This window comes from Ceratotherium simum, chromosome X, assembly GCF_057802395.1.
Source record: "Ceratotherium simum simum isolate JZ-2026a chromosome X, ASM5780239v1, whole genome shotgun sequence".
NCBI classification, from domain to species: Eukaryota; Metazoa; Chordata; class Mammalia; order Perissodactyla; family Rhinocerotidae; genus Ceratotherium; species Ceratotherium simum.
The window spans coordinates 96210441-96237561 of NC_141940.1; the positions used below are offsets into that span (position 1 = coordinate 96210441).

Below are 27121 nucleotides of genomic sequence, written 5' to 3' on the forward strand. Positions count from 1 at the left end.
AAAAATCAGTTGCATTTCTGTACACTAACAACGAAGTAGCAGAAAGAGAAATTAAGAATACCATCCCATTTACAATTGCAACAAAAAGAATAAAATACCTAGGAATAAACTTAACCAAAGAGGTGAAAGATCTGTACACGAAAACTATAAAACATTTCTGAAAGAAATTGAAGAAGACACAAAGAAATGGAAAGATATTCCGTGCTCTTGGATTGGAAGAATTAACATAGTTAAGATGTCCATACTTCCTAAAGCCATCTATAGATTCAATGCAATCCCTATCCAAGTTCCAACAACATTTTTCACAGAAATAGAACAAAGAATCCTAAAATTCATATGGAACAAACAAAAGACCCCGAATAGCTAAAGGAATCCTGAGAAAAAGAACAAAGCTGGAGGTATCACACTCCCTGATTTCAAAATATACTACAAAGCTGTAGTAACCAAAACAGCATGGTACTGGCACAAAAACAGACACACAGATCAATGGAATAGAATCGAAAGCCCAGAAATAAACCCACACATCTATGGACAGCTAATCTTTGACAAAGGAGCCAAGAACATACAATGGGGAAAAGAAAGTCTCTTCAACAAATGGTGTTGGGAAAACTGGATAGCCATATGCAAAAAAATGAAAGTAGACCCTTACCTTACACCATACACAAAAATTAACTCCAAATGGATTAAAGACTTGAATGTAAGACCTGAAACTGTGAAACTTCTAGAAGAAAACATAGACAGTACGCTCTTCGACATCAGTCTTAGCAACATCTTCTCAAACACCACGTCTGACCGGGCAAGAGAAACAATAGAAAAAATAAACAAATGGGACTACATCAAACTAAAAAGCTTCTGCACAGCAAAGGAAACCATCAACAAAACGAAAAGACAACCTAACAATTGGGAGAAGATATTTGCAAACCATACTTCTGATAAGGGCTTAATCTCCAAAATATATAAAGAACTCATGCATCTTACCAACAAAACTACCAACCCAATTAAAAAATGGGCAAAGGACCTGAACAGACATTTCTCCAAAGAAGATATACAGATGGCCAACAGACACATGAAAAGATGTTCAAAATCATTAACTATCAGGGAAATGCAAATCAAAACTACAATGAGATATCACCTGACGCCCGTCAGAATGGCTATAATTAACAAGACAGGAAACAACATGTGTTGGAGAGGATGTGGAGAGAAGGGAACTCTCATACACTGCTGGTGGGAGTGCAAACTGGTGCAGCCACTATGGAAAACAGTATGGAGATTCCTCAAAAAAATCAAGGATAGAACTACCATATGATCCAGCCATCCCACTGCTGGGTATTTATCCAAAGAACTTGAAAACACCAATTTGTAAAGGTACATGCACCCATGTGTTCATTGCAGCGTTATTCACAATAGCCAAGACTTGGAAGCAACCTAAGTGCCCATCAAGGGACGAATGGATAAAGAAGCTGTGGTATATATACACAATGGAATACTACTCAGCCATAAGAAACGATGAAATCCAGCCATTTGCGACATCATGGATGGACATTGAGGGTATAATGCAAAGTGAAATAAGTCAGAGGGAGAAGGTCAAATACCGCATGATTTCCTTCATTAAGTAGTAGATAATAACAACAATAAACAGACACATAGGGCCAGAGATTGGATTGGTGGTTACCAGAGGGGAAGGGGGGAGGGAGGAGGGTGAAAGGGATAATTCGGTACATGTGTGTGGTGATGGGTTGTAATTAGTATTTTGGTGGTGAACATGATGTAATCTATGCAGAAATAGAAGTACAATGATGTACACCTGAAATTTATACAATGTTATAAACCAATATTACTGCAATAAACAAAAAATTAAAAAAAAAATTAATCAATATACTTTCATAACAAGGTAAAATTCATATAACATAAAATTAACTATTTTAAAGTGCACAATTCAGTGGCATTTAGCACATTCACAATATTGTGCAACCATCACCTCTATCTAATTCCGAACATTTTCATCACCCCAAAAGGAAACCCTGTTATCTATTAAGCAGTCACTCCCTAGTCTCCCCTCCCCCCAGCCCCTGGCAACCATTAATCTGCTTTCTGTCTCTATGGATTTACCTATTCTCCATATTTCGTATAAATGGAGTCATACAATATGTGACCTTTTGTGTCTGGCTTCTTTCACTTAGCATGTTTTCGAGGTTCACCCAGGTTGTAGCATATACTAGTATTTCATTTCTTTTTATGGCTGAATAATATTCCATTGTATGGATATACCTCATTTTGTTTATCTTTTTATCAGTTGACAGACATTTGGGTTGTTTTCATCTTTCAGCTATTGGGAATACTGCTGTGGACATTTGTGTACAAGTATTTGTTTGTATACCTGTTTTCAATTATTTTTTTTTTGTGAGGAAGATTGGCCCTGAGCTAACATCTGCCAATCCTCCTCTTTTTGCTGAGGAAGACCGGCCGTGGGCTAACATCCATGGCCATCTTCCTCCAATTTATATGGGACGCCGCCACAGCATGGCTTGCCAAGCAGTGCATCGGTGCGTGCCCAGGATCCGAACCAGCGAACCCCGGGCCACTGCAAGGGAGCGCATGCACTTAACCACTTGTGCTACTGGGCCGGCCCCTTCAATTCTTTTTTTAAATTTATTTTATTTTTATTTTATTTTTTATTTTCTTGTGAGGAAGATCAGCCTTGAGCTAACATCTGATGCCAATCCTCCTCTTTTTGCTGAGGAAGATTGGCCCTGGGCTAACATCTGTGCCCATCTTCCTCTACTTTATATGGGACGCCACCACAGCACGGCTTGACAAGCAGTGCATCGGTGCGCGCCCGGCATCCGAACCTGTGAACCCTGGGCCGCTGAAGTGGAGCACGTGCACTTAACTGCTGTGCCACTGGGCCGGCCCCTATTTTTATTTTTTTATTGAGGTCACGTTGGCTTTTAACATTGTGTAAATTTCAGGTGTACATTATCATATGTCAGTTTCTGTATAGATTGCATTGTATTGACCACCAATAATCTAGTTTTTATCCATCACCATACACATGGCCCCTTTACCCCTTTCACACTCCCCTCCCCCCTTTTCCTCTGGTAACACTAATCTGTACTCCTTATCTATGTGTTTATCTTCCACACATGAGTGAAATCATATGGTATTTGCCTTTCTCTGACTTATTTTGCTTAGCATAATACCCTCAAGGTCCATCCATGTGTTGCAAATGACATGATTTTCTCCTTTTTTATGGCTGAGTAGTATTCCATTGTGTTGTTTTCAATTCTTTTTGAGTATTTATGTAGGAGTGGAATTGCTGGGTCATATGGTAATTATATGTTTAACTTTTTGAAGACCAACAAAACCGTTTTCCACAGCAGCTGCACCATTTTACAATCACTCCCTATTCTCTCCTCCCCCTAGCCCCTAGCATTTTACATTTCCACTGTCAATGTGTGATGGCTCCAATTTTCCACATCCTCACCAACACTTGTTATTTTCTCTTTGGTTTTTTTTTTTTTATTAACAGCCATCCTACCAGGTGTGGAATGGTATCTCATTGTGGTTTTGACTGGCACTTCCCTAATTATTAGTGATGTTGAGCATTTTTTCATGTATTTATGGGCCATCTGTATATATTCTTTAGAGAAATGTCTATTCAAGTCCTTTGCACATTTTAAAATTGTACTGTTTATCTTTTGTTGAGTTCTAAGAGTCCTATATACATTCTGAATACTAGATCCTTATAAGAGTTATGGTTCACAAATATTTTCCTCCATTCTGTAGGTTGTATTTTCACTTTCTTGATAGTGTTTTTTGATGTACAAAGTTTCTAATTCTGATGAAGTCCAATTTATTACTTTTATTGCTTATGCTTTTGGTGTCATATCTAAGAATCCATTGCCAAATCTAAGGTCATGAAGTTTTATCTCTATATTTTCTTCTAAGAGTTTTATAGTTTTAGCTTTTACATTTAGATCTTTGACCCATTTTTGAGTTAATTTTTATATATAGTATAAAGTAAAGGTCCAATTTCACTATTTTGCATGTGGATATCTAGTTGTCCAGCACCATTTGTTGAAGAGACAATTCTTTCCTCATTGAATGGTCTTGACGCTCTTGTCAAAAATCAATTGGCCCAAGATATACAGGTATATATATATTTATACATATATTTTTAAACTCTCAACTCTATTCCATTGATCTATGTTGTTGTTTTCCTGTTTAGTGACTTTTCTAAATTATTTTTGTAAAGTCTGTATTCTTTGTCATATGTGGCCACCTAAGTTTCTGTTCTGATAGTTTTGTGGTCAATTAGCGTTTTGACAGTTTCCTTAAACACCTGGAGAGAAGAAAAGGAGGAGAAGGAGGACGAAGAGGAGGAGGAGGACAAGAACAAGGAGAAGAAGGGAAGAAAAAGAGAAAAAAAAACCCACTCTCCCAGTCTCTGCAGATTGGCTCATGTGGGAGCACTCCTTCAATGCTTAGCCAGGCCATTTAGAACTCTGCCTTAGCCTTCATGTCCTGCTTGCGTGGAGCCTGAAGACCAACCAGAGGTGAAAGCTTAGGGTCTTTTCAGGGTTTTTTTGAGCATGCATCCAGCCCTGGGCATGCATGTGGCCTTCTTGATTCCCAGGTATACAGAGGAGCTTTTAAAAGTCCTTAATCTCTCATGTACCTCCTTTCCCAATCTCTTCCTTCCCAGGCTTTATGGTCTGCCTATTTGTTGTCCTGACTATTGTCCCTTGCCCCAGGCTGCTACAGCCAATACTGGGGCCTTTAAAAGCTTTTGGCAACAGCTGGTGGGGAATCCGCCCCAGGCCCAGTAATGCTCCGAGTTGAGGGAAACAAAGGTAAGCTTTGTGCAGGTCCTTTAGGGAGATGCCAGACAAGTCAAAACCCACAACTACAATTATTTGGGAATAAGGTTCATATTGCTCTCTTAGGCACTAGCAACCTGCACCAGGAGTATGGGCTGCTGTCCTCCTGGCTGCCACCAATCTGGGGTTGGGGGGAGGGATACTAGGTGGGCAATTTTAAGTGCCACTGGGCTCTCTTTCCACAATACAGCAGCTTTTGTCTTCACCAAGCCTTCCTCTGGTTGTCATATGTGTTTGACTAGATTCTAGAGTTGCGCAAAAGTTGATGATAGCTTTTGCCAGCTCATTAGTTGCTTCTGTGGGAAGATGCAGCCCTGGAGTTCTCTACTCTGTAATTTTCATGACAATACTCCTTAATATACTTTTATATAAATGTTTGGATGTAAATATATAGTGATATAAATAGACAATAAAATTAAAGTATAATTAGTGTTAGCGTATTAAATAAAATAATATACATATTATGTTGAAATTACTATTTTAACAAATAATTTCCTTAATTAACAGATAAATCCTATCCATTTTCTTTTACATATATTCATATTTTATGTAATTATTATACTGTGTATAGTCTTAATTGTTTTTATTATCTCCTTTAATCTACACAGCCAACTTTTGTTTTCTCTAGACCCAGAGAAAATCACTATACAGGAAACCAAGAACCATCTAGCTAATTTTCCCTGAATACACTTTCTTAGATTATATTTATAAATTTTAAGGGGACAAAATAAGCACATAACATCATCCAAAGCACTGGAACATTCTGTTAATTTACAACAGTTTTATAATATATAAGAATAAGGGTAAACTGAAACTATGTTTAGTGAACAAAGTTTTATATATTTTTGTACTTAGAAATTGTCCAAGCATCAAAAGATTATTTGTCCATGAATTCAACCTAATATTTAAAACCTTAACAAATGTTAACTAAAGATCTAGAAATTATAATTTTAGCTAACACATTAAGCCCTTATGATTCGTAGAATTATAAGAAATTTATAAGCTCAAACTCGAGGCCAGCCCTGTGGCTTAGCGGTTAAGTGCATGCGTTCTGCTGCTGGCGGCCCGGGTTTGGATCCCAGGCGCGCACCGACGCACAGCTTCTCCCGCCATGCTGAGGCCGCATCCCACATACAGCAACTAGAAGGATGTGCAGCTGTGACAAACAACTGTCTACTGGGGCTTTGGGGGGAAAAAAAAATAAATATAAGCTCAAACTCGTTTAAAAGACATCTGTCACTAAATTTTCATTTAGTCAAACACTATTTTATATTTTGTCACCTTTAAAATTTTGTGGAAACAATAAAAACTTAATTTGATCTATAAAACCAATATAGGAGACTTAGGAAGTTTAAATCACGAGAAGTTTGGCCTTAGTTTTATATAAACTAGAACACTTGCTTGCATTAATTCTATAGATTAAAACCAGAAGACATTCTTCTTACCTTGTAACTATAGTAACAAAGGCTATTATTTAAACTTACTTGTGATATATTTTTTAAAGTGAAAGAAACACAGTTTATTAATTTTTTTTTCTTTCTCAAACATTTATGACTATTTACCTGTACTAGATATTCCTGATGGACTGGGGAGCTGTTAAAGACCTGGCTGGTGTGTTTGTGTAACTAGGGAGCAAGGATGAATGGCAGCAGCTAGGCTGTCTGTCTCACATGCTTCAAGCTACATGCAGACTATTCAGTTGGGACAGAATCATGCCCTCAATGAGGCTTGCTACTTTGGATTTCTGTTTCAATGACTACTTTATGGCCAACCCAGGAAGATTTCCCCAAGGCTGATAAAAATCCTATGGAACAGCAAGGAAAAAGCCACTCCAAGCCTGAGTGCTATAGGTGCTCCAGATTGACTGCAAAATGGACAGAATGACAGCCTCCATGATGAGCCCCTCACTTCAGAGAATGGCTGAAAAGATGCTGTGAGCTACCCCCCTGCCCCAAGTGGAAGACTCCACTACCTTTGTTTTTAATACTTGGAGGCTCTCTGTGGTAGGCTGTGATGACATTGAGCCAAAAGATGCCCAGGATAGGGGCTGGCCCCGTGGCATAGCAGTTAAGTGCTTGCACTCTGTTGTTGGCAGCCCGGGTTTGGATCCTGGGCTCACACCAAGGCACCGCTTGTCAGGCCATGCTGTGGCGGCGTCCCATATAAAAAGTGGATGGAAGATAGGCACAGATGTTAGCCCAGGGCCAGTCTTCCTCAGAGGAGGATTGGCATGGATGTTAGCTCAGGGCTGATCTTCCTCACAAAAAAAAAAAAAAAAAAAGATGCCCAGAACAAAGATGGGCACCTCAAAACAGGCAAAGACTCTGCAATCTGAGACAAAACTAGGGAAGGGAATATCAAACTCCCTCCAAAAGGACCCATAAGACAATGTGGATGTGGCTATTCAAGCAGGAGGTTTCCACAGAAGAAACTGATAGGGTGAATGCCCAAGAAATTTGGTCCAGATATTGAGCTATGGTAGGGGGAGCCCCAAGTAGACAGTTAGCTGTCCACCCAGTTAGAACTGGAAGTGCCTCCATAAAACCAGCTCCCTCCACACAAATTGTTCTCTCTTTTGGAGGAACTAATAAGCCAAGTGGCTGCCTTAAAACAAATTCCTCCTTCAGTACCTTTACTGCTTGACTGTGAACTATGTATTCTGATTTAACTGCCTTTAAGGAGAAAGGCGGCTAGGGACGGGGCTGAAGTTTCTCCACCTTCAGGGCAGACCGGAGGCCTTAGTCTGAACGAGGGTACAATGAGGTGGGGGGGCAAGGAAGTAGGATAAACACTTTTATGACTCATTTGAATACCAGTGCTGGTTCACAGCCATGCATTCAACTGGCCAGATTTGGAGATGGAATAAAATGAGAAAGAAAATTAACTGTAACCACCTGAGTCAGGCTGTTCAGACCCTTGTAGTACACCTCTGGCAAAGGCAGGCTGCTTCTGCTTGGAGGTGCCCTGTGGTGTTCTGGACTCACCGCCACCCCGACACCTACCCACCACATTTCATTTGAGAAACAGCTACTGGTCGGCTATTGGGCACTTGGGGAGACTGAGCGTCTTACACAGTACCTCCAGGCAGCACTGCACCTAGACATTCTCATTTTAGGTTGGGTCTGCTCAATGCTAACAGAGTTGGAAAGGCACAACAGTCTTTTCTTATTTAATGAAAATGGTATAGTCCAGAGAGAAGCACGCCTAGCCCCACAGGTGTGTCCTCTTCACATGAAGAGATCGTGGCCACACCTTTAGAGGCCAATGTAGCTCCCTCTCCTAGATCACTCATAGGGGCAGCTACCTAGGGACCCCACTTCCAGAGAGTCCCTAAGGATGCTTGGGCTGGGTTTACTGATGGCTCAGCCAAACTAAAAGCTGATGATGTGTCTTGGGCAGCAGCAGCTGTCCAGCCCCAACAACTCTGGGAGACCAACTATGGTAAGGGCTGGTCAGCACAACGGGACAAACTGAAAGCTATCACCTTTGCCTTAGGCAGTATGCCTAAGGACCACACATGTTATATTGTCACTGACTCTTGAGCTGTGGCTAATGCCCTAGATCTGGTCAGGCACCTGGGTGACAACTGACTGGTATAGTAAAAACACCCCTCTATGGGGCTGTGAGCTCTGGAAAGCCACTGCCACAGCCCAACAGGACATTTATGTAGCCCAGGTGGACACCTGTGGAAAGAGTTCACACCCAGATGAAACTTGTGAACAGGTTTTTGGGACCCCCCCCCCTCCCTGATCTAACAGGCGAATCTAGCAAGCAAAGTGCATAGGCTTTAAGTCAGTACAACAAAATCCAAGCAACTGTGCAGGCATCTTCAGCCTGTGTCAAACGACCTTGCAACCCCACATCTCAGGACTGAAGATGGCAGCTGGACAGATCCACAACAGGAAGAGATAAAGGGGTACCTCGCTCTCACATTTCCCAGCTGCATTTCTTAGAGATTGAGGGAATAATTAATGATCCTGGTCCTTGCCACCCTCCACACATAATGTCAGCATCTCCGAACTTGTTTGATGTATAACCAAGAAATTCTTGTGTATGTCACCTTCAATGTATAATCTAGAGAAAAGCCCAGATGTACTCTATCCCTTTTTTTAAAAAAAATCTAGTTGTAAGGCTTTTTCTTTTCCTCTTCCTTGCACGTGCACTGTTTGTGAAAGAGATATAAGCTGCACTTAAACTCACACCCCTCGGAGCAGTTCCATCAGAGCGCTCTGTTGAACTGTTTTCCTGGGGTTTGAATTCCTCACGCTGACTATTGAATAAACTCCTTCGCTAATATCACCTAGACTCTCTATTTCAGTCGACAGACTGAATGGAACCATATGGGAATATCTTCTTTGGAACGGTTCCTTAGGGAAGGTCAGGACTGAAGGGGTGGGAGCAACGGGAGACTGGTACTCCCTATTTGTGATTCCACCCTGACAATCTCTAGTCACTCCGCTTCTTTTTTTTCCTCTGGTCCTAGTGCCTGGGAAGCCTAACTGGTTTCATCTTAAGGTGGCAGTTAGACAACGGGGGAAAGGTGACTACAACCTTCTGCTTCTGCTACCACTTGGTTTCAGTTGTTGGGTGTGGAAGAGTGCTGACCATGAGGATGACAATCAGTTGGTGAAATTCATGAACCCTAGAGTATCCCTACAGTGGCCTGCTTGGGCAGTGATAGGGAACATCATGGTCGTTGCAAGTTCTACCATTGTGCCCATCTGAAACAGAAGAAGGTCTGGGTGGAGGTGGGAGATGGCTGAATGAAGGGAGAAACAGTGGCACTGACTTAGAACAAATGAACTATGTGGTCATGGACAGAGAACAATAAGCCTGGTACTGAGGAAGGAATACCTTCGTCCCTAGGAGGTGTGGGGGTGGTGGGAATATGTGATGCTTTCTTTGTCCCCTAGATCCAGCACTGCAGCATCGCAAAACAATCACATGGTCCACCTGAGTCAAGCAGCAGCTGCAATTGACAATATGACCCTGCTGCTGAGTTTATCATCTCATCCTCGTGCTATGAAAACAGAATAGCTCATGTGAGAGCGGCTGGATTGGAAGTGTTCTGTTGTGCTGGACACCCTCACGATAGCAGGACTATTCAGCTCTGCCCAACACCCTCACAAAAGCAGGACTGCTCAGCTGTGCCTGATTCCTCAGCTCCCTCTGCCTATGTGCACCAGTGTAACCCTGACTGATAAGAATTAAGGCGTTCAGCCCTTGGTCCTGGTTCCTCAGCTGTGATGGAACTCACTGAGCAGAGTCTCCATCTGGACCCATTGCACCACTCCGTGGGACTTGGGGCATGAAAGCCAGAGCTATCAAGCTGATGCCCCTGCTATCTGCTGCGCTGAGTTTTACTCTGATCACGTGGTCTACTTTTTGGCACGTATGGATGGCAGGTTTACTCCTTGTAACCCACAGGTTGGTGGTTCTTCCCTAACAAAGATAGAACAAGGCAAGATGAGATTTTTATCTCTTAATGAAGAACATAATAATTGCATTCTAAATGGGCTCCTTCCCCCAATAATAATAACCCTCTTTTTCTTCTTCCTTTGTTTACCCATTAGAAATCGTTTATTTAATAAAAATTAAAAAAAAAGAAATCATTTACTTAAAAGATATGGAATTTGACAAAGAGGTATCTGCACTCCTATGTTCACTGCAGCATTATTCACAATAGCCAAGACATGGAAACAACCCAAGTGTCTGTCGACAGGTGAATGGATAAAGAAAATATTACTCAGGCATAAAAAACAAGGAAACCCTGCCATTTGTGACAACATGGATAAAACTTTGAGGGCAGTATGCTAAGTGAAATAAGTCAGACATATAAAGACAAATATTGCATGATTTTACTTATACGTAGAATCTAAAAAAGCCAAACTCATAGAAACAAAGAGTAGATTGGAGGTTGCCAGGGGCTAGGGGGCAGGGTACATGGGGAGATGTTGGTCAAATGGTACAAACTTCCAGTTATAAAATTAATAAGTTCTGGGGATCTAATGTACAGCACGGTGACTATAATTAACATGTATTGTATACTTGAAAGTTGCTAAGAGAGTAGATCTTAAATGTTCTCACCACAAAATTTTTAAAAAGGTAACTACGTGAGGTAAGAAAAGATAGTGAATTTTAGCATAGCTAGAAATTTTTAAGATTATAAATTTGTGTAAGTTTTTTTTTTTGAGAGCTCCTTGGAAGCATTCTTATTTCAAGGCCTGAAACCAAAATTGTTAAAATATTTGACACTTTCATCTCTTTTATAAGCAGTTATAATTGAAGTTTCCTTGTAGTTTTCTTTTTTTTAATGTTAAACCCTATATAAATTACAATGTTTTAAAAATCAGAAATATTGAGCAGATATATATTAAAGGCTGTTCATTAGGAAAGAAAAAAAGATCTGGGCCTTTAGTTGACTACCCATTCTCAATTTCTTAAAACATTTTATTATGTATATTCTCACACATACAGAAGAGAAAGAACAGAGTATAATGAACTCTTATGTATCCATCATCAGCTTTAACAACTGTCAACAGTCTACCAATCTTATTTCATCTACCTCCCCCAACTTTTTTTTTCTGAAGTATTTTAAAAGAAATCCTAAACACTTCATTTCACATGTAAATATACGTATGTCAATCTTAATCCCAAATAAGTTAACACAATATAAATAGAACTACAGTGTATAGATGAAGGAGTATATCTGTCCCATTCATCCATTAAAGCCAGATAACTAGGCACCATGCTAGGTGCTGGAGGTATCAGAGACAGAGCCACATGAGGGCAGGAGAAGACAGAAAGTTCATAGGTTAGTAGGTAAAAAAACAAATACAGGAATTATTGCTCCTAAGTGATGATGATGAGAATAGTTAATATTTACAGATCACTTACTGTTTTAAGCCCTTTGCAAACGTTAACTCATTTATTCTTCATAATCATCCTGTGATGTAAATACTATTATTACAGATGAGGAAACTCAGAGCAGTGAAGGAACTTACTGGAGAGCATTCAGATCTTAAGTGGTCGAGCCACGATTTTATTCTAAGAGGTCTGATTTCAGAGGCTGTGCTCTAAGGAAAAAAAAGAGAGAAGTCTACCTTAATATTGTGGTAAAAACAATGTTATTTGTTCACCAAACCATTTCATTTTCTTCCTAGGCACATGGGAAGACTGTATTTCCCAGCTCCCTAGCCTTTAAATGGGCCATGTGACTAATTCTGGCTAATGAAATGTGGGTGGATATAAAATCATCTCCTGGTTAAAGTGATGGCTTCTTGAGATGGAAGGAGCCTGGATCTCTGGGTTAAGACTTAGAGGAGAGTCTCTCCATCAGGTACATCTTGACTGAACTTTGGGAGCATGAGAAATAAACTCTTACAGTGTTAAATCACTGAGATTTTGGAGTTGGTTTGTTATGGCAGCTAGTGTAAATTGTATGAATAGAAACATTTTAATTTAAACTTTAAAAATTATTAAATATGTAAAAAATATTGAAAAGTACAGAATACATTAATAATCATATCTCTATCCTCAGATTTAACAGATATTAATATTGTCACATTTCCTTCAGGTTTTTCTTCAAGAAACCCATTAGATATAACTAATAGCTAATAATCAATAAGACATCACCTCATCCCTCACCCCTCCCTAGAGGTAACTACTATCCTGAAGGTGGTGTTTATCATCCTCATTTACATTTTTTACTTTTACTACAATATGTTAAATTATAGTGTTATTTTGTGTGCTTTTAAAATGGACAGAAATGGCATCAAAAAAGATTGCTTTTTTCATTCAATATTGTTTTTGAGATATATCCATGTTGGTACATGTAGGTCTAATTCATTCATTTGAACAGTTATGTAGAAATGTAGTAATTCACGTATCCATTCTCCTGCTGAGAGACAGTTAAGATTGTTCATATTTTTTTGCTTCTACAAACAATGCTGCAGTGAACTTCCTTGTACATGCTAATATCTGTGGACAGATTTTTGGGACCCCCTCCCTGGTCTAAGAGGCGAATCTAACAAGCAAACTGCATAGGCTTTAAGTCAGTACAACAAAATCCATGCTGTACTGTGAAGCAGCTGTGCAGGCATCTTCAGCCTGTGTCAAATGACCTTGCAACCCCACATCTCAGGACTGAAGATGCCAGCTGGACAGATCCACAACAGGAAGAGATAAAGGAGTACCTCGCTCTCACATTTCCCAGCTGCATTTCTTAGAGATTGAGGGACTACAGCATCTCTGAACTTGTTTGATGTATAACCAAGAAATTCTTATTTGTGTTACCTTCAATGTATAATCTAGATAAAAGCCCAGATGTACTCTATCCCTTTTTTAAAAAAATCTAGTTGTAAGTCTTTTCCTTTTCCTCTTCCTTGCACATGCACTGTTTGTGAAAGAGATATAAGCTGCACCTAAACTCACACCCCTCGGAGCAGTTCCATCAGAGTGCTCTGTTGAACTGTTTTCCCGGGGTTCGAATTCCTCACGCTGATTATTGAATAAACTCCTGCACTAATATCACCTAGACTGTCTATTTCAGTCGACATATCATATAGTCAGGAGAGACCTCCCTGAGGATTTACTCATTTAAGCTGATAGTGGAAGGATGAGAAGCCAGCCACATGAAGAGCCGGGAAACAATCGTTTCAGGTGTCTGGAACAGTGGACAAGTCCTAACACCTTAGGGAATGGCACGTACTAGACCCAGTGAGGTTACAGAGCCGTGAGTGAGGGAAAGAGTGGCAGGAGATGGAGGTAGAAAAGCAGGCAAGGGCCACTCTGTTCGTGGCTTTAGAGGCCACAGTAAGAAGTTTGGGTTTTCTTTTATACGCAAAGCCATTAAAGTGTTCTCATTTTTTCTAGGTTAGTCAGACCATACTCACAGTATTATGAGTTCCTTCCCTCAACTCCACTATGAATGAAGCATCTGTTGAATGAATACACTTACCACTTTTACTCTCCATTTTGGAGGAATTGATCTCAATATCATAGAAAAAGAAAGAAAAAATTACTTTTCAATTCCTTTCCCGCCTTTTTGTGTCTGAGCAGTAGCTGTATGTTTCAAAATGATCACAATTTCATTTTTTCATCAAAAGGGCTTAAAAGGAAATGTTCTTTTTTTCTTCCACATTTTGGGATCAATTTGTTCCTTTTATTAAAATCAGATTGACTTCATGCAAGATCTAAAGCGTTTAGGTCAATTTAAGAGCTGAGGAAATATGCTGCTAGTTCTTGAACTATCTGAGATGTGATAGACTCCGATGACCAAACAGAGGAACAACTGAAAAGTGTGCATGAAAGAATTAGGTACATATACTACAGTGCCAAACATTGTACTGTAGGCTTAAAAATTATAAATTACACTATTTCCAAAAGTGGTTTAAATGTGAGTCATTCCTTTAGTAACTCAGCCAAACATGCTAACATTTTCTCTCCTTCCCCATTCATTTCTTCTACTAGTACTTCCTATATTTGCCTAGTGATTATACTATCAGGTTGAGAGGTGGGCTATCATCTCTTTTAGGAGCTTTCATTTCCATTACTTCCCTGATTTCCAACAATTCAAGCACAAGTTTCACAGTCTTATTCCTATATTTTTGCCCTATTTTCCTCTAGAATACCTTTTCTAGTAACTAGTACTTTTCAGTTTTTTTTTTAAAGGAGTTCAGAAGCTCAGTTCATGGTCTTATCTGTTCGATCTCAGACATTTTCAGAACACTTTTGAATTTATTTGGAGGAAGATGGGCCCTGCACTAATATCTGTTGCCAATCTTCCTTTTTCTTTTTTCTCCCCAAAGCCCCAGTACATAGTCATGTATCATAGTTGTAGAGTTGTAGCTCTTCTATGTGGGATGCCACCTCAGCATGGCTTGACAAGCAGTGCGTAGGTCCATGCCCAGGATCCGAACCGGGGAACCCCAGGCCACCAAAGCGGAACTCGAGAACTTAATGGCTATGCCACTGGGCCAGCCCCTAGTACTTTTCAATTTTTAAAGATATCTATTCAACATAGAAATTTCAATAAAATCTAATCTGATAGATGTGGGTGAAGTTTTCTGTGTTCTACAACAACCTCCATCCACACATTAATTTTTTTCTTTTATTTGCAAGTTGCTTGTACTCTCTCTAGGTAGAACCTTACTGCCAAATAGAATGAATACCAAAAGGCATGGTGTATAATTGTTTAACATATGCAATCCGGCAGAGTTAAAAACCCAACATCACAAAGAATCAGAATCTGAGTGTTAGAAAAGACCTTCAGGACCATCTTAGACAACCACCTATCTTTTTTGTGTATGCGACCACCGGGGTTTTTTCACTGAAGTCAATAGTTTTCAAAAGAGGAAAAAAACCTTCAATAAAACAAATCAAAACAGCTGCAAAAGAAATGGTACGATTCTAGCAAACTTATAAAAATGTGTTTGTTCCCTGAGGTTGCTTGCATAGGGATGGTTGATAGTCTCTGCCCTCCGGCAACTGCACGTGCAAGGGTATTAAGTAATCCTAACGCCTTTTGATAAGTACCCTGATGATACTGTGTGTAAATATGCTTTAGGACTACAAAAGAGGGAGCAAGAGATTACACTCCAAAGGTTACACCTTCAGAAGACAGGTGAATGGCCTTCAAGAATGACTAAGAATCACACAAGTGGACAAGGATGAGAGTATTTTAACCTTCGAAAACAGAAAAAGCATCTCTTACACCTAAGAGTTACAGATAGGAATCTGCACAAAGATGTCCGAGAAGGGGCGCAGCAATGGACGCTTTTTTAACAGTGGATTTCTACTCGGCTGCACATTAGAAACACCGAGGAAGCTTTTAAAAACCCCGAAGCCCAGATCTCGCATCAGACCAATTAAAGCCGAATCTCTGGGGGTGGCATGAGTATTCGTAGGTATAAGTATTTTTAAAGCCCTCCTCCACCTCCGTGATTCCAACCTGCAGGCGAGGTTGAGAATCACCATTTTAAAGCAAGAAGCAAAATATTAAACGTGAATTTTGAGGGGGAAAGAGTGGCAGTAGGGCATAGATGAACCGAAAGCCCTTGGAGGGCAGGGCGGCTACTGCAAGAGCAGTGACAAGAACTGAGTGACAGCCAGCGGTAGAGGATTTAAGGGCCGTTTCTGCGGTCGAACTGCCGAGATTTGAGGGTCGGTAATAAAATCAGCATATATCCAACTCCATCAAAGTGAAGTTATTCTGTTAGCGGCCCTGCTCCTACCCCAATCATATTTTCTCGAATATTTTCCCACAGTTAAAAAAAAAAAAAATGACGGAAACGTTTTCTATCCCACGAAAGGCGCATGGGCAGACTGTGGGCGGTGCAAAGATCTGAGAAATCACAAGCGCGCAGCCGCTACAATTTCTTCCCGATTCCAGAACCACAACTCACAAACACCAGAGCGGGGGAGCACTCCCTAGCCGCGTTCGCGGCCCACAGCACAGCGCTGCTAGATACCTCAGGCCAAATTGGAGCCTTTTAAACCCCGGAGAGCGGCGAGGGCAAGGGCGCGGCAACTGATGACGCTCGCGGTGACGACGCCGGCTCCGCCCTCACACCCGCTTCCGGCGGCGGGCGGCCCCCGCTTCCGCTTTTGCCGCCCGCGCTCCGGCCCCGCCCCACTCCCACGCACCCCGCTAGCGTTCCGGCGCCCTACAGCGGGGAGAAAAGGCTCAGGTTGCGGTCGGAAGTCCCCCTACGGGTTCCCCTTCCGTTCCGCTTAACGACTTCCGCTTTGGGCCGTCAACATGGATGCCGCGGCTGCCTGGCAAAGCGGCCTCTGATCCGTTGCGGAGGCGCAGCTTCTCGGCGGCGCCCGCCCTGCTTCCCCGCCCTCCCTGCGTTCCCCCGCCCCTCGCTCCCGTCCCTGGAGCCGGCGGGCTCATCGCTACATGGGGGCGGGCCTCCGCGGCCGGCGCACGGCTTCCTGTTCATAGGCGGCCTGGCAGTAGGTGGCGGCGACTCTGCCCGCGCCCACTTAGGCGCGGTGACCGAGCGCCCGGGAGGCTCGAGGGCCTCATTTTGTGCCGCTGCGCCAAGCCCGGCCCTGCGCCGCCATGGCCCCAGTGCAGCTGGAGAACCACCAGCTGGTCCCGCCCGGAGGCGGTGGCGGGGGCAGCGGTGGCCCCGCGTCAGCCCCGGCGCCTCCTCCTCCCGGAGCCGCCGTGGCGGCGGCCGCTGCGGCTGCGGCTAGCCCTGGCTACAGGCTGAGTACCCTCATCGAATTTCTGCTGCACCGGGCCTACTCGGAGCTCATGGTGTTGACGGACCTGTAAGTGCCGCGAAACCCATGCCTGCTCCCCAGCCCCCCCTTCCCGCCCAACCGGCTGAGAGGTTCTCACCTCCCTTTCCCCAAGAGGCTGCTGTTTTCCCCTCTCTACGGGCTCTTAGTCTAGAATTTCTGAACTCAGGGGGCTCAGCGGAGGTGGAGGAGCAGCTTTGCATTTGGGGTTTTTCTGGACATGAAGCAACGGAGGCTTGTTAATTTGCATGTTATTATGCTTTCACTAAAAATTCCGTCTTTGGGATTTTTTGCTCGAGTTGCCAACAGAAGCCTATTGATTTCTTGGCTGGAAGCTTTTTAGCCCAAAGCCCAAGATTAGGGTTTAGGAATACATAATATTCGAGCTTTAAAAAAAAAAAAAATCCCAAAGACAGGAAATCTGTTTTACAGCGTCTTGACTGTACATTTTAAATGTAGGTTGTAATTGCTTCTGATAGAGTTTGAACTCAGGAGGTGTATTGTAATCCAAAATTTTGGGTTCCAGGGTGTTTTTTCTGGAACGTTTGAGAGTGTTTGAAGTTTTCACGCATTTAGTGTGAGTAAAAGATTTTTTGTAGCTGGCCTGCTGTTATTGTCTCTTGGAGTATGAAGGGAGTTTATAAATCACCAAGTTACCAATGAAATGCCTTGGGACATGAGTAGGATGTTAATCCCTTCAGAATAGGATCAGAATACACTGTAATGATTTTCAGTGTGTGAAAAGAACTATAAAATTGGGGAGTATAAATACTTTACTATTTTACCTTTTTTAATCCAGGTTCAGAAAAAGTAAGAATTATTAGTTTTTGTCTAGATTAATTTTTATCTTTTATCTATTGCTAGACTCCAGATCAGTGTTTTCTGTTGAAGTACATTAGTTTGTAGAAATATGGCTGTAAAGTGTCACAGTAATTTGTTACTAGAGACTGTTAAAATATTTGTTTGCAGGTGACTAAAAGAATTAGAATACATTCCACTTATTCCTGGGAAACATCATTCTCACTGAATTTTGATATACTGTACTTTATTGAATGGGACAGAAAGAAGCCTACCCTTGTCTAATGAGAAACTTAAATATCTGTGATGATCAGGGTTTATTGTAGTAACATACTTCTCTGCACCATCTATTGATGGATTTCGTAAAAATCCAAGAGTATCCATGAGAAAATTTGATGTATGTGAAGGTCACCTGTCCTAAAATGTTGAAAATTGCTATCAGTGGTTGTGTGATTTGTGTAATTTGTTTTTCCATAGTGGATTTGTAGACATTCTTTGAATTATATTGTGTTCTTCTTACTATTTTAGGACTTAGTTATGAAGAGAGAAATATCTCTTTTATTGTTATAGAATAAGTATATAGTTTTAGTCCCACACTCTTTATATAATGATGATTCTCATACTTACATCTCCAGCACAGACCTCTCCACTGAACTCCAGACTCTATATCCAGATGCCTACATTTGAATACTTAATGGGCATTTTAATATACCTCGTCCAGAACCAAACTCCTGATTCCACTCGATTTCCCCAGACCTTTCCTCTCACTAAATAGTATCTCCATTCTTCCTGTTGTTGCCTAAGCCAAAAATTTTCGAGTAATTCCTAGCTCCTCTTTCTTCCCATCCCACACCCAGTAGTACATCAGCAAGCCTTGTCATCTCTGACTTCAGAATCTGACCACTTTTCAACATTTCCATCAAGTGTTAATTCTTCACCCGTGTTACTGTAGTAGTCTGCTAAGTGGTATCTCTACCGTACCCTTGCCCCTCGACAGGTTTTCCTCCATTAAATAGCCAGGACGATCCTTTTATTTATTTATTTATTTTTATTTTTTTATGAGGAGGATCAGCCCTGAGCTAACATCCATTGCCAGTCCTCTTTTTTTGCTGATGAAGATTGGCCCTGGGCTAACATCCGTGCCCATCTTCCTCTACTTCGTATGGGACGCTGCCACAGCATGGCTTGACAAGCGGTGTGTCAGTGCGTGCCCGGGATCCGAACCTGCGAACCCTCGGGCCGCCAAAGGGCCACCAAAGTGGAGTGCGTGCACTTAACCGCTACGCCACCAGGCCTGCCCCAGGACGATCCTTTTAAAACTCTCCGGCTCACAACTTTCGGGTGGTCCCCCATCTCACTTAAGAGTAAAAAGTTTTGGGCCGGCCCCGTGGCTTAGCGGTTAAGTGCGCGCGCTCCGCTGCTGGCGGCCCAGGTTCGGATCCCGGGCGCGCACCGACGCACCGCTTCTCCGGCCATGCTGAGGCCGCGTCCCACGTACAGCAACTAGAAGAATGTGCAGCTATGACATACAACTATCTACCGGGGCTTTGGGGGGAAAATAAATAAATAAATCTTTAAAAAAAAAAAAAAGAGTAAAAAGTTTTTATTGTCACGAATATGTAGAGTGATGTAAAATTTATAGTCCAAATCAGGACACTTTTGAGCATGAAAGGTGCTGTTAATAATAATGTCAGAGCAACAGGCATAAACTGGGACTATCTTGAGCACACCAGGACATGTGATCACCTTACCTTTAAGGCCCTATGCTATCTGTGCCTTCTCTCCCTTACCTCTTTAACTTCATTCCTAACACTCTTCTCCTTGCTTATTCCCTTTCAGCCACGGTACCCTTCTTGATGTTTCTTAATAGTGCCAGGCACACTCCCACCTTAGAGCCTTTGCTCTTCCCCTAGAAATCTGTGTGGTTTGCTTTCTCATTTCCTTTAGGTCTTGGTTCACGTATAACTTATCAGAGAGACTTTCTCTGACCACCGGTGAAAAGTACTCTGCCCCTTCAATCTATCGTTCGTTACTCACTACTTTGTTTTTCTCTACAGCACTTATCCCCACCGGACATTATTCATTTCTTATCTGTCTCCTCCCCATTGGAAGCTCTATGAGGACAGGGATTTTGATCTCTTTGCTACTTTCCCCAGGGCCTAGAACAATGCCTGGTACATAGTCGGGGCTTAACTAAGTATTTATTGATTTAATACATCAACGAATGGATTTTTAGAATTGTCATTTTAGACCATGGAGAATTTAATGGGACAATTCACTGTTGCTCTTGGTACATAGGCATAAAATAACTTTTTTCTCTTTTGATTTGTGATAACTAAAATTAGTTTGGGAACTAACCTTGGCAGTTCTTAAATCATGTATTTTTCCTTGTTCCAGGTAGAAACTGTCAGGATTAACGTATTAATGTAAAACCAGTGTTCTAGGTACACTTTATAAGAGTCATATTTCTGCCACATTTGATGCTTGTCTGTGAACTATTGAAAGTAAAAAGGTCAGCCTAGGCAATTTTAGGTGGTTTGTTTTTGGCCCCAAATTTCTGGTTTTTTCCTTCTGCTTGTCCACTTCCTCTTTCCCCTCAACATACATGCTCTCATCTTAGAGTTTACACTCTGCCTTGACTTTTTAGGGACTTAAGTTCTACTCTTTTTTTTAACCTCTTTTAATTAAAATCAGAAAATGCTGGGATCTCAGTCATGTAAACTTGTCTTATCACGCTTTGGTATAAATAAGTTTCTGTGACTGACTTCTTCCAAAAATTTGCATTTTACAGCTTTTGCCCCAAATGGTGGATTTGTTATCCATAAAGGAATTTTAAATAGATTAGAAAAATTGGGGGAAAAGGGATGCAGGCAGCAAAACCTATCCTTTGTCCCTGAAATTCTACCACCTCTGACATGAGATGATCCTTTTCAGGTCTCTGGGGCAGGTGGGAAGTGCTGGAACAATGATTCCTGTTCTTTCTACCCCCAAAGGCTCTACTCTTCTGTTTCTCCCCCTCTCGTGCACACACAAGCATCCATGGTTCTCGTTCTCTCCCTCCCTTGAAGACAAGGGTTGTGGCTTTGAGAGGACTGTTCTCAGGAGCTTTTGCATGTAGAACTGTCCAGTTGCCGTCTTATAATAAGGCCTTAATTTCTGCTTCATCCTCTGATCTGCTGGTCCTTCCAGCTCCTACCTAGTTTCCTTTATCACTTGTATCATAGCTTCAGCTTCCATCCCACTGTCTACCCTAAGAATTATAGGTAACTACAAGCCAGAACTCATTTTAATAGTTTCCCCTCCTTGTACCTTGACTCTTTGGAGGTGGTTTTAATTTTTTTGCACCTGTGGCATGTGAGTGGGAGGAGAGGATCTAAGCGGCTCAGTGTGTATTCTTCAAGAAGCGATTAGATGTAGGGGAGACTTTAGAGTTATTCAGGCTGTTAAATCTTGGACCATGAGATAGGGGTTTACAGAATGTGGTGATTCAGGAGGCAGATTGGGACTTCTCTAAGCATCAGTGGATGCGAGAGTGTTAGATGGTATAATTTATCAGGGAAAATGGTGACATTGGTTGCTGGCTATCGGTAGTGGAGAACTAAGAAAAAAGAAATCAATACCTTACTGGAGCTGTTTACAAGTAATATAAATCATTTACAACTAACCACCATGCAACGTCATAATTACTGTAAACCCCTTGGCTGACACTGGCCCTTTTGTGTGGTTAGCTTACGGTTTTCCCACCATAACAAAACATGGAGGGATTATTGCTTGGAAGCAAGGTTCCATTGGGTACGGGAGGCTGGCAACTAAGTAGTACTCTGCATCCGTGGCCATTTTGGTCTTAAAAGAATATTTTCTCTGACACTCGATGATATAGCGTGCTAATGTAAGACTTGGGCTTTTTAAATGTTTGAGGTTCATGTACTACTTTTTGATTTTGAATTTTGAGTGGAGAGAGATGTTCCTTTGTTGGTTTTTCCCTTATAACTGTATTGCTGGAAATTAATAAAAATAAAAAAGAGTAGGTAGGGGCCAGCCCGGTGGCGCAAGCGGTTAAGTGCCCGTGCTCCGCTGCGGCGGCCCGGGGTTCGCCGGTTCGGATCCCGGGCGTGCACCGACGCACCGCTTGGCAAGTCACGCTGTGGCGGCGTCCCATATAAAGTGGAGGAAGATGGGCACGGATGTTAGCCCAGGGCCAGTCTTCCTCAGCAAAAAGAGGAGGATTGGCAGATTTTAGTTAGCTGAGGGCCGATCGTCCTCACAAAAAGAAAAAAAAAAAAAAGAGTAGGTAGCCACACAAGCCTATAGAGGCTATTTATCCATTTTTTTCTCAAACACTAAAGTATTTAAGAGAGTCAAAGTAAAGACCATTATTATATTTTGATGAATATGTGTGTATATTTAGTCAATTTCTTTTTTTCTTCTTCTTAGACTGCCAAGGAAATCTGATGTGGAAAGGTGAGTATGAAAAAACCTTAAGTCTGTCTCTTTGTTGGTATAGCTATGAGTGAGTGAGTGAGAGTGTGTGTGTGTTTATATGAGAGAGAGTGGGAGTGTGTATGTGGGTATGGGTGGTAGGGCCGTGGATTGGAAACCTAGGCCCAGAGAGCCTAGGGTGATTTTTTTACACCATCTGTTTTGGGAGCCCTGGGAAATGTAATTTCCTCATCCTTGACAATACTTGGTGTGAGACCAGCTCTAGACCTTTTGTTATAGAAACCTTTATTGAGTCACTGACCAGGTCAAGTCCCTGAGGGGGCTAGGAAGATGTAGAAGATATAGTTCCTAATGGAAGAAGCTGAGGAGCAGACTGGCTTTAGAAAGTTGGCTGCAAATTTACCATTTGCTACAATGATGCTATTAGATATCTTTAGAGAATTGATATTTGCCTACTGCTATTGCTATTTTATAGTTGAGAGAATTTTGATTCAGTTGGAGTTTGGGGCTTAACGCATAACGAAACACTAGTGTGTTTCCATAGGCCAAAGGAACAAGATAAATTAAGATTTTAAAGAAATCATGTGATTGGGATTTAAATTGTGGCTACAGTATAGACTGCTTGACTATATTTTTGGCACTACTTATGCTCCTTGGTTGATTTTTTTTTTCTTTTTTTAATACCAAGTCACTAGGGAGGATTTTAGCATTTATACTCTACCCCCAACTGACCTTTCTGATAGAAGTTAGACATACATCAAAAAGGTGGAGGTGGAAGAGACAATTGAAGCATACCTGTGTTATAGTTTGGCTGCTCAGTTTTAAAGGAAGGAATTGAAAGTCAGGGTTTGTTCTGTCCACTGTGGGGCAGGAAGGGAAACGGGGCCTTGGAAAATCGACTCATGCTGCCTATCACTTGAGACAACATGGTGTCAGAAAAAAACGTTATAATAGTTTACAAAGGGAGACGTCTCCTTTCCAGTAGAGGAGCTCATTTGGGAAAGCTAATTAATAATATACAAATATGTTTGCTCTGGAAGAGAAGCAGAGACCTTGCTTATTCTGTAAGCCATTGCTGAGTTAGAGTGACAGTACTAGGCTCCTAGCACCGAGGTGGCTGCCAGAGCTTAATGTATATTTAACATTTCTGCTGTGTCCCAGTCTAACCTGTGATGCTCTGCTTGTTTTATCTCCTAGGATCCTTCACAGACACTGGCAGAGTCCTAATTGTATCTGTGTCCTTGATTCTTCTCTTTACACTACCAATAATCATATTGCTGGCTGAGCTTTAAAGAAGCCTTTAAGGTTGTTTGTGGGCTATGTATGCTCTCAATAGGAGGTAGACTCTGAGGTCTTCAGTTAGGCTTATATATCGGCAAAAACTTGTATTTTGGTGTGTTACATCATGGTGTTGCTGTTGGTGAGATGCAGAGATGTGGGTTGGATCTGTAGGTCATTGAACAGCTGAATTAAGATTAATAAGTCAGAGTCCACTTGGAGGGAGGTTGGAGTCCTGCTGGGTCCTGTCGTCAGTCCTAGCCTGTTGGATATTTTTTTCAGTGTCTTAAGGTAAACTAAGAAAGGTGTGATTATCAGTTTTGTAGCTGACATGAAGTTGAGAGGTCTAGCTAACACATTGATTGACAATGTAAAGCTTTTAAGGCTTTATAAGGAGATGATAAAAATACTGACGAGTATTGGGAGAAAAAGCGTTGTAGTGAGAATAGCATAAAAATAGATATGGACAGACCTTCTAGCTTTTATTTTTAGTACTCAACTTCTTTAACTTTGCTTGGATAATTTAATATCTTAAGTTTGTCATTGAAATAAATTTGGTAAATTTTTACCATAAGCAAGTTAGTTAAGTTCTTTGATTATTCAATTTTTTAAATCATGCTCTTGCAAGATGGGAAATAGGCCCCTGCTTTTGTAGAAAGAGTACAGTTTCAAGCTTTGGTAAAGATCTATTTCAGGGCCGGCCCCGTGGCTTAGTGGTTAGGTGCACGCGCTCTGCTGCTGGCAGCCCGGGTTTGGATCCCGGGCGCGCACCGACGCATCGCTTCTCCGGCCATGCTGAGGCCGTGTCCCACATACAGCAACTAGAAGGCTGTGCAACTATGACATACAACTATCTACTGGGGCTTTGGAGGAAAAAAATAAATAAATAAAAAATTAAAAAAAAAAAAAGATCTCTTTCAATTCCTTTCTCTTACCAAAAAGGTTACTAATTCATAACTCATAATTTCAATTATGAAATTCGTAATTCGTAACTCCTAATTTGGTCTCCTCTCTGACCCAGTTAACTTCTATATAGTAATTTTATATTTGTGAATTTAGTATATTTTAGTAAACAACTTTTATTGCAATATAAAATTAATTTTAGGGGCCAGCCTAGTGGCATAGTGGTTAAGTTCGCACACACCACTTTGGTGGCCTGGATTCACAGGTTTGAATCCTGGACGTGGACTTACATACTGCTCATCAAGCCACACTGTAGTGGCATCCCACATACAAAAAATAGAGGAAGAGTGGCACAGATGTTAGCTAAGGGCCAATCTTCCTCACTAAAAAAAAAGAAAAAAAAATTAAAAATGTGATTTATTGCTAAAACATTCTTTTGGATTTATTACTCTGAGGTGAAAAATAAAGCATATGTAGGCAGTATACAAAATGTGACAATAATTTATATTGAGATAAATATTTTAGGTGGTTCATTTCACTGTAATGATTGTAAACAAAAATTGATTTGTGTTTTAGCTAAATGAAATAAATTGTGAAATACTCTTTCACATATGTGGTTGTTTTATTTTATAGGAAAATAGAAATAGTGCAGTTTGCTAGCCGGACACGCCAACTCTTTGTTCGATTATTAGCTTTAGTAAAATGGGCTAATAATGCTGGCAAAGTGGAAAAATGTGCGGTGAGTTAAACTTTTGATTTTATTTTATATAAAATAATTTTTTTGAATATTAAATTATAATAGACATAGTTTCTAATTTTAGCTTTAACTTATGTCTGCTGTTTTGTTTTGAGAGACATTACTTATGTGAGTAATCATATTTCTGCATATATTTCTGTAGAAACTTAGTATTTGTTTATGGACACCTAATCAGAAAAAAGAGTAGATGATGTCTGGAGATATCACTATGCTTGAAGACATTAAATATGGAACTTGAACTAAAGGAGGAAAATAGCTTACATTTGTACGGTTCCTTAGTGTTTGCAAAGTAGTCCCTTAAGTTTTGCCTATTGATTCTTGGCTGCCTCGTGAGAATGGCAGAGCCGGTATTTTTTTCTTATTTTGCAGATGAGGAAATAAGGTTCCTAGAAGCTAAATGGCTTCTTCAAGTTCTCAGAGCTGATGACAGCATTTATTTGTTCATTTGTTTATTCATCTACTCATTCTCCAAACTTTTATTGAGCACGGTATATAGGGTATGGGATGGAGACTTAAATAAGACACAGTCCCTGCTTTCAAGAAGTTCATAGTCTTTGGACTGTTGAAGCGCTCTTTTGAATTCAAAGGAGTGACACGTAGTGAAGTGTACCAAAGATGCTAAAATTTGCTGGGGAACAAAAATGTTTTAAGCTATGTTCAAGAAGTGTTAAGGAGGGAAAACGTCAGTAGGGATCTTGTGTGGCCTGTTGAGCTCATACCTTCGAGAGAATGGTGTGGTGTTAACAGATGAGACCATGATTACTCCTTCCTGTTTTATTTCAGTCACTTCTAATGAGGGGAATGGAGTTCATGTTGGAAGGGGTAGAGTAATTATCATAAAATGAATAAAGTCCCAAAATAATGAGAGTATTTACTCACTTTAATTGAAGTCAGCTCTCCAGGCCCAGCTTTACAAGGCCAAGTAAGCTTCTAGCCATTGTCAATTATATTTGGAAAATGGGGGAAAGTGGGTAGATTCTCTAAGTAAGCTTGACACTGATGCTCAAAAATTTTTTTCAATCAATTATGTAATGACATTTAAAAATTTTATCAGTTTTTATAGGTGAAAGCAGAAAAACAACTTTACATTGGTTAAATTATATTCAATTCATTTTTAAATTCTCGTAAGTTTATCAGGCTTCCTGAATAAATTAAAATTAGCAGCTACCCAGTCAATATAGAAGTACCATAATAAATTTATTTTTAGCACCCTGACAAGCTAAGTTGAAAATATTTTTATAGTAATTTTATATTTGTAAATCTATTGGGGTTTGCCTGTTCCATAAAATTTCACTTCAGAAAGAAATCTACAACACAGTTGCACGTGATTTCCTGACATCTCACCTCAGTTTGAGTCCACTGCATTTGCTATCCTCAGTTTCACCAGGTTCCCTTATCGTTAGACATAAAGCTTATGTGAAAATTGCTCAAGTGAAAAGAAAAAAGAGGTTATGAAGAAGTTGAGAATTTAAAATTCTAGAATAATATTCTTTTTTTTTTTAAGCCAAAAATAAAACCTGATTTACATTGAAATTAATGCTCAATTCCAGTTCTGCTAGCTAAGTCAATGACAAGACTGGAAGAATTCTGTAAGACACTTTCTAGCCACCTATCTTTTTTCTCTAGTAGTAAACTGATACCATCCTTCTATATAACATTGATCAAAGGTTTATTTAGGGGGAGAGTATTTTGTACTATATGTTAAGTTTTCCTTATGTGGGGAGGAAGGTCCTTTTATTGATCTGTTGTCTGTTGGTATGATTGGGAAATTAAAGTTTGTAGACAGAGAGTCTTTTGTATACTGTAAAGC

The 27121-nt window shown here is 40.7% G+C and overlaps 1 protein-coding gene across 4 annotated transcripts in view; it reads left to right on the plus strand.

Annotated features, from left to right (window-relative positions):
- Positions 1 to 16561: 16561 nt before the first annotated feature.
- The window catches only part of MED14 (mediator complex subunit 14), a 67367-nt gene continuing 56807 nt past the window's right edge, over positions 16562 to 27121 (plus strand). For 3 of the 4 annotated variants that reach the window (XM_014791058.2, XM_087427793.1, XM_087427794.1), the window contains exons 1-3: positions 16562 to 17165; positions 22368 to 22394; positions 25188 to 25293. In XM_014791058.2, the coding sequence (XP_014646544.1) occupies positions 16951 to 17165; positions 22368 to 22394; positions 25188 to 25293 (348 nt within the window). In that variant the 5' untranslated portion in view covers positions 16562 to 16950. The remainder of the gene's footprint in view (positions 17166 to 22367; positions 22395 to 25187; positions 25294 to 27121) is intronic. The other variant, XM_004435028.3, reaches the window with a different exon arrangement.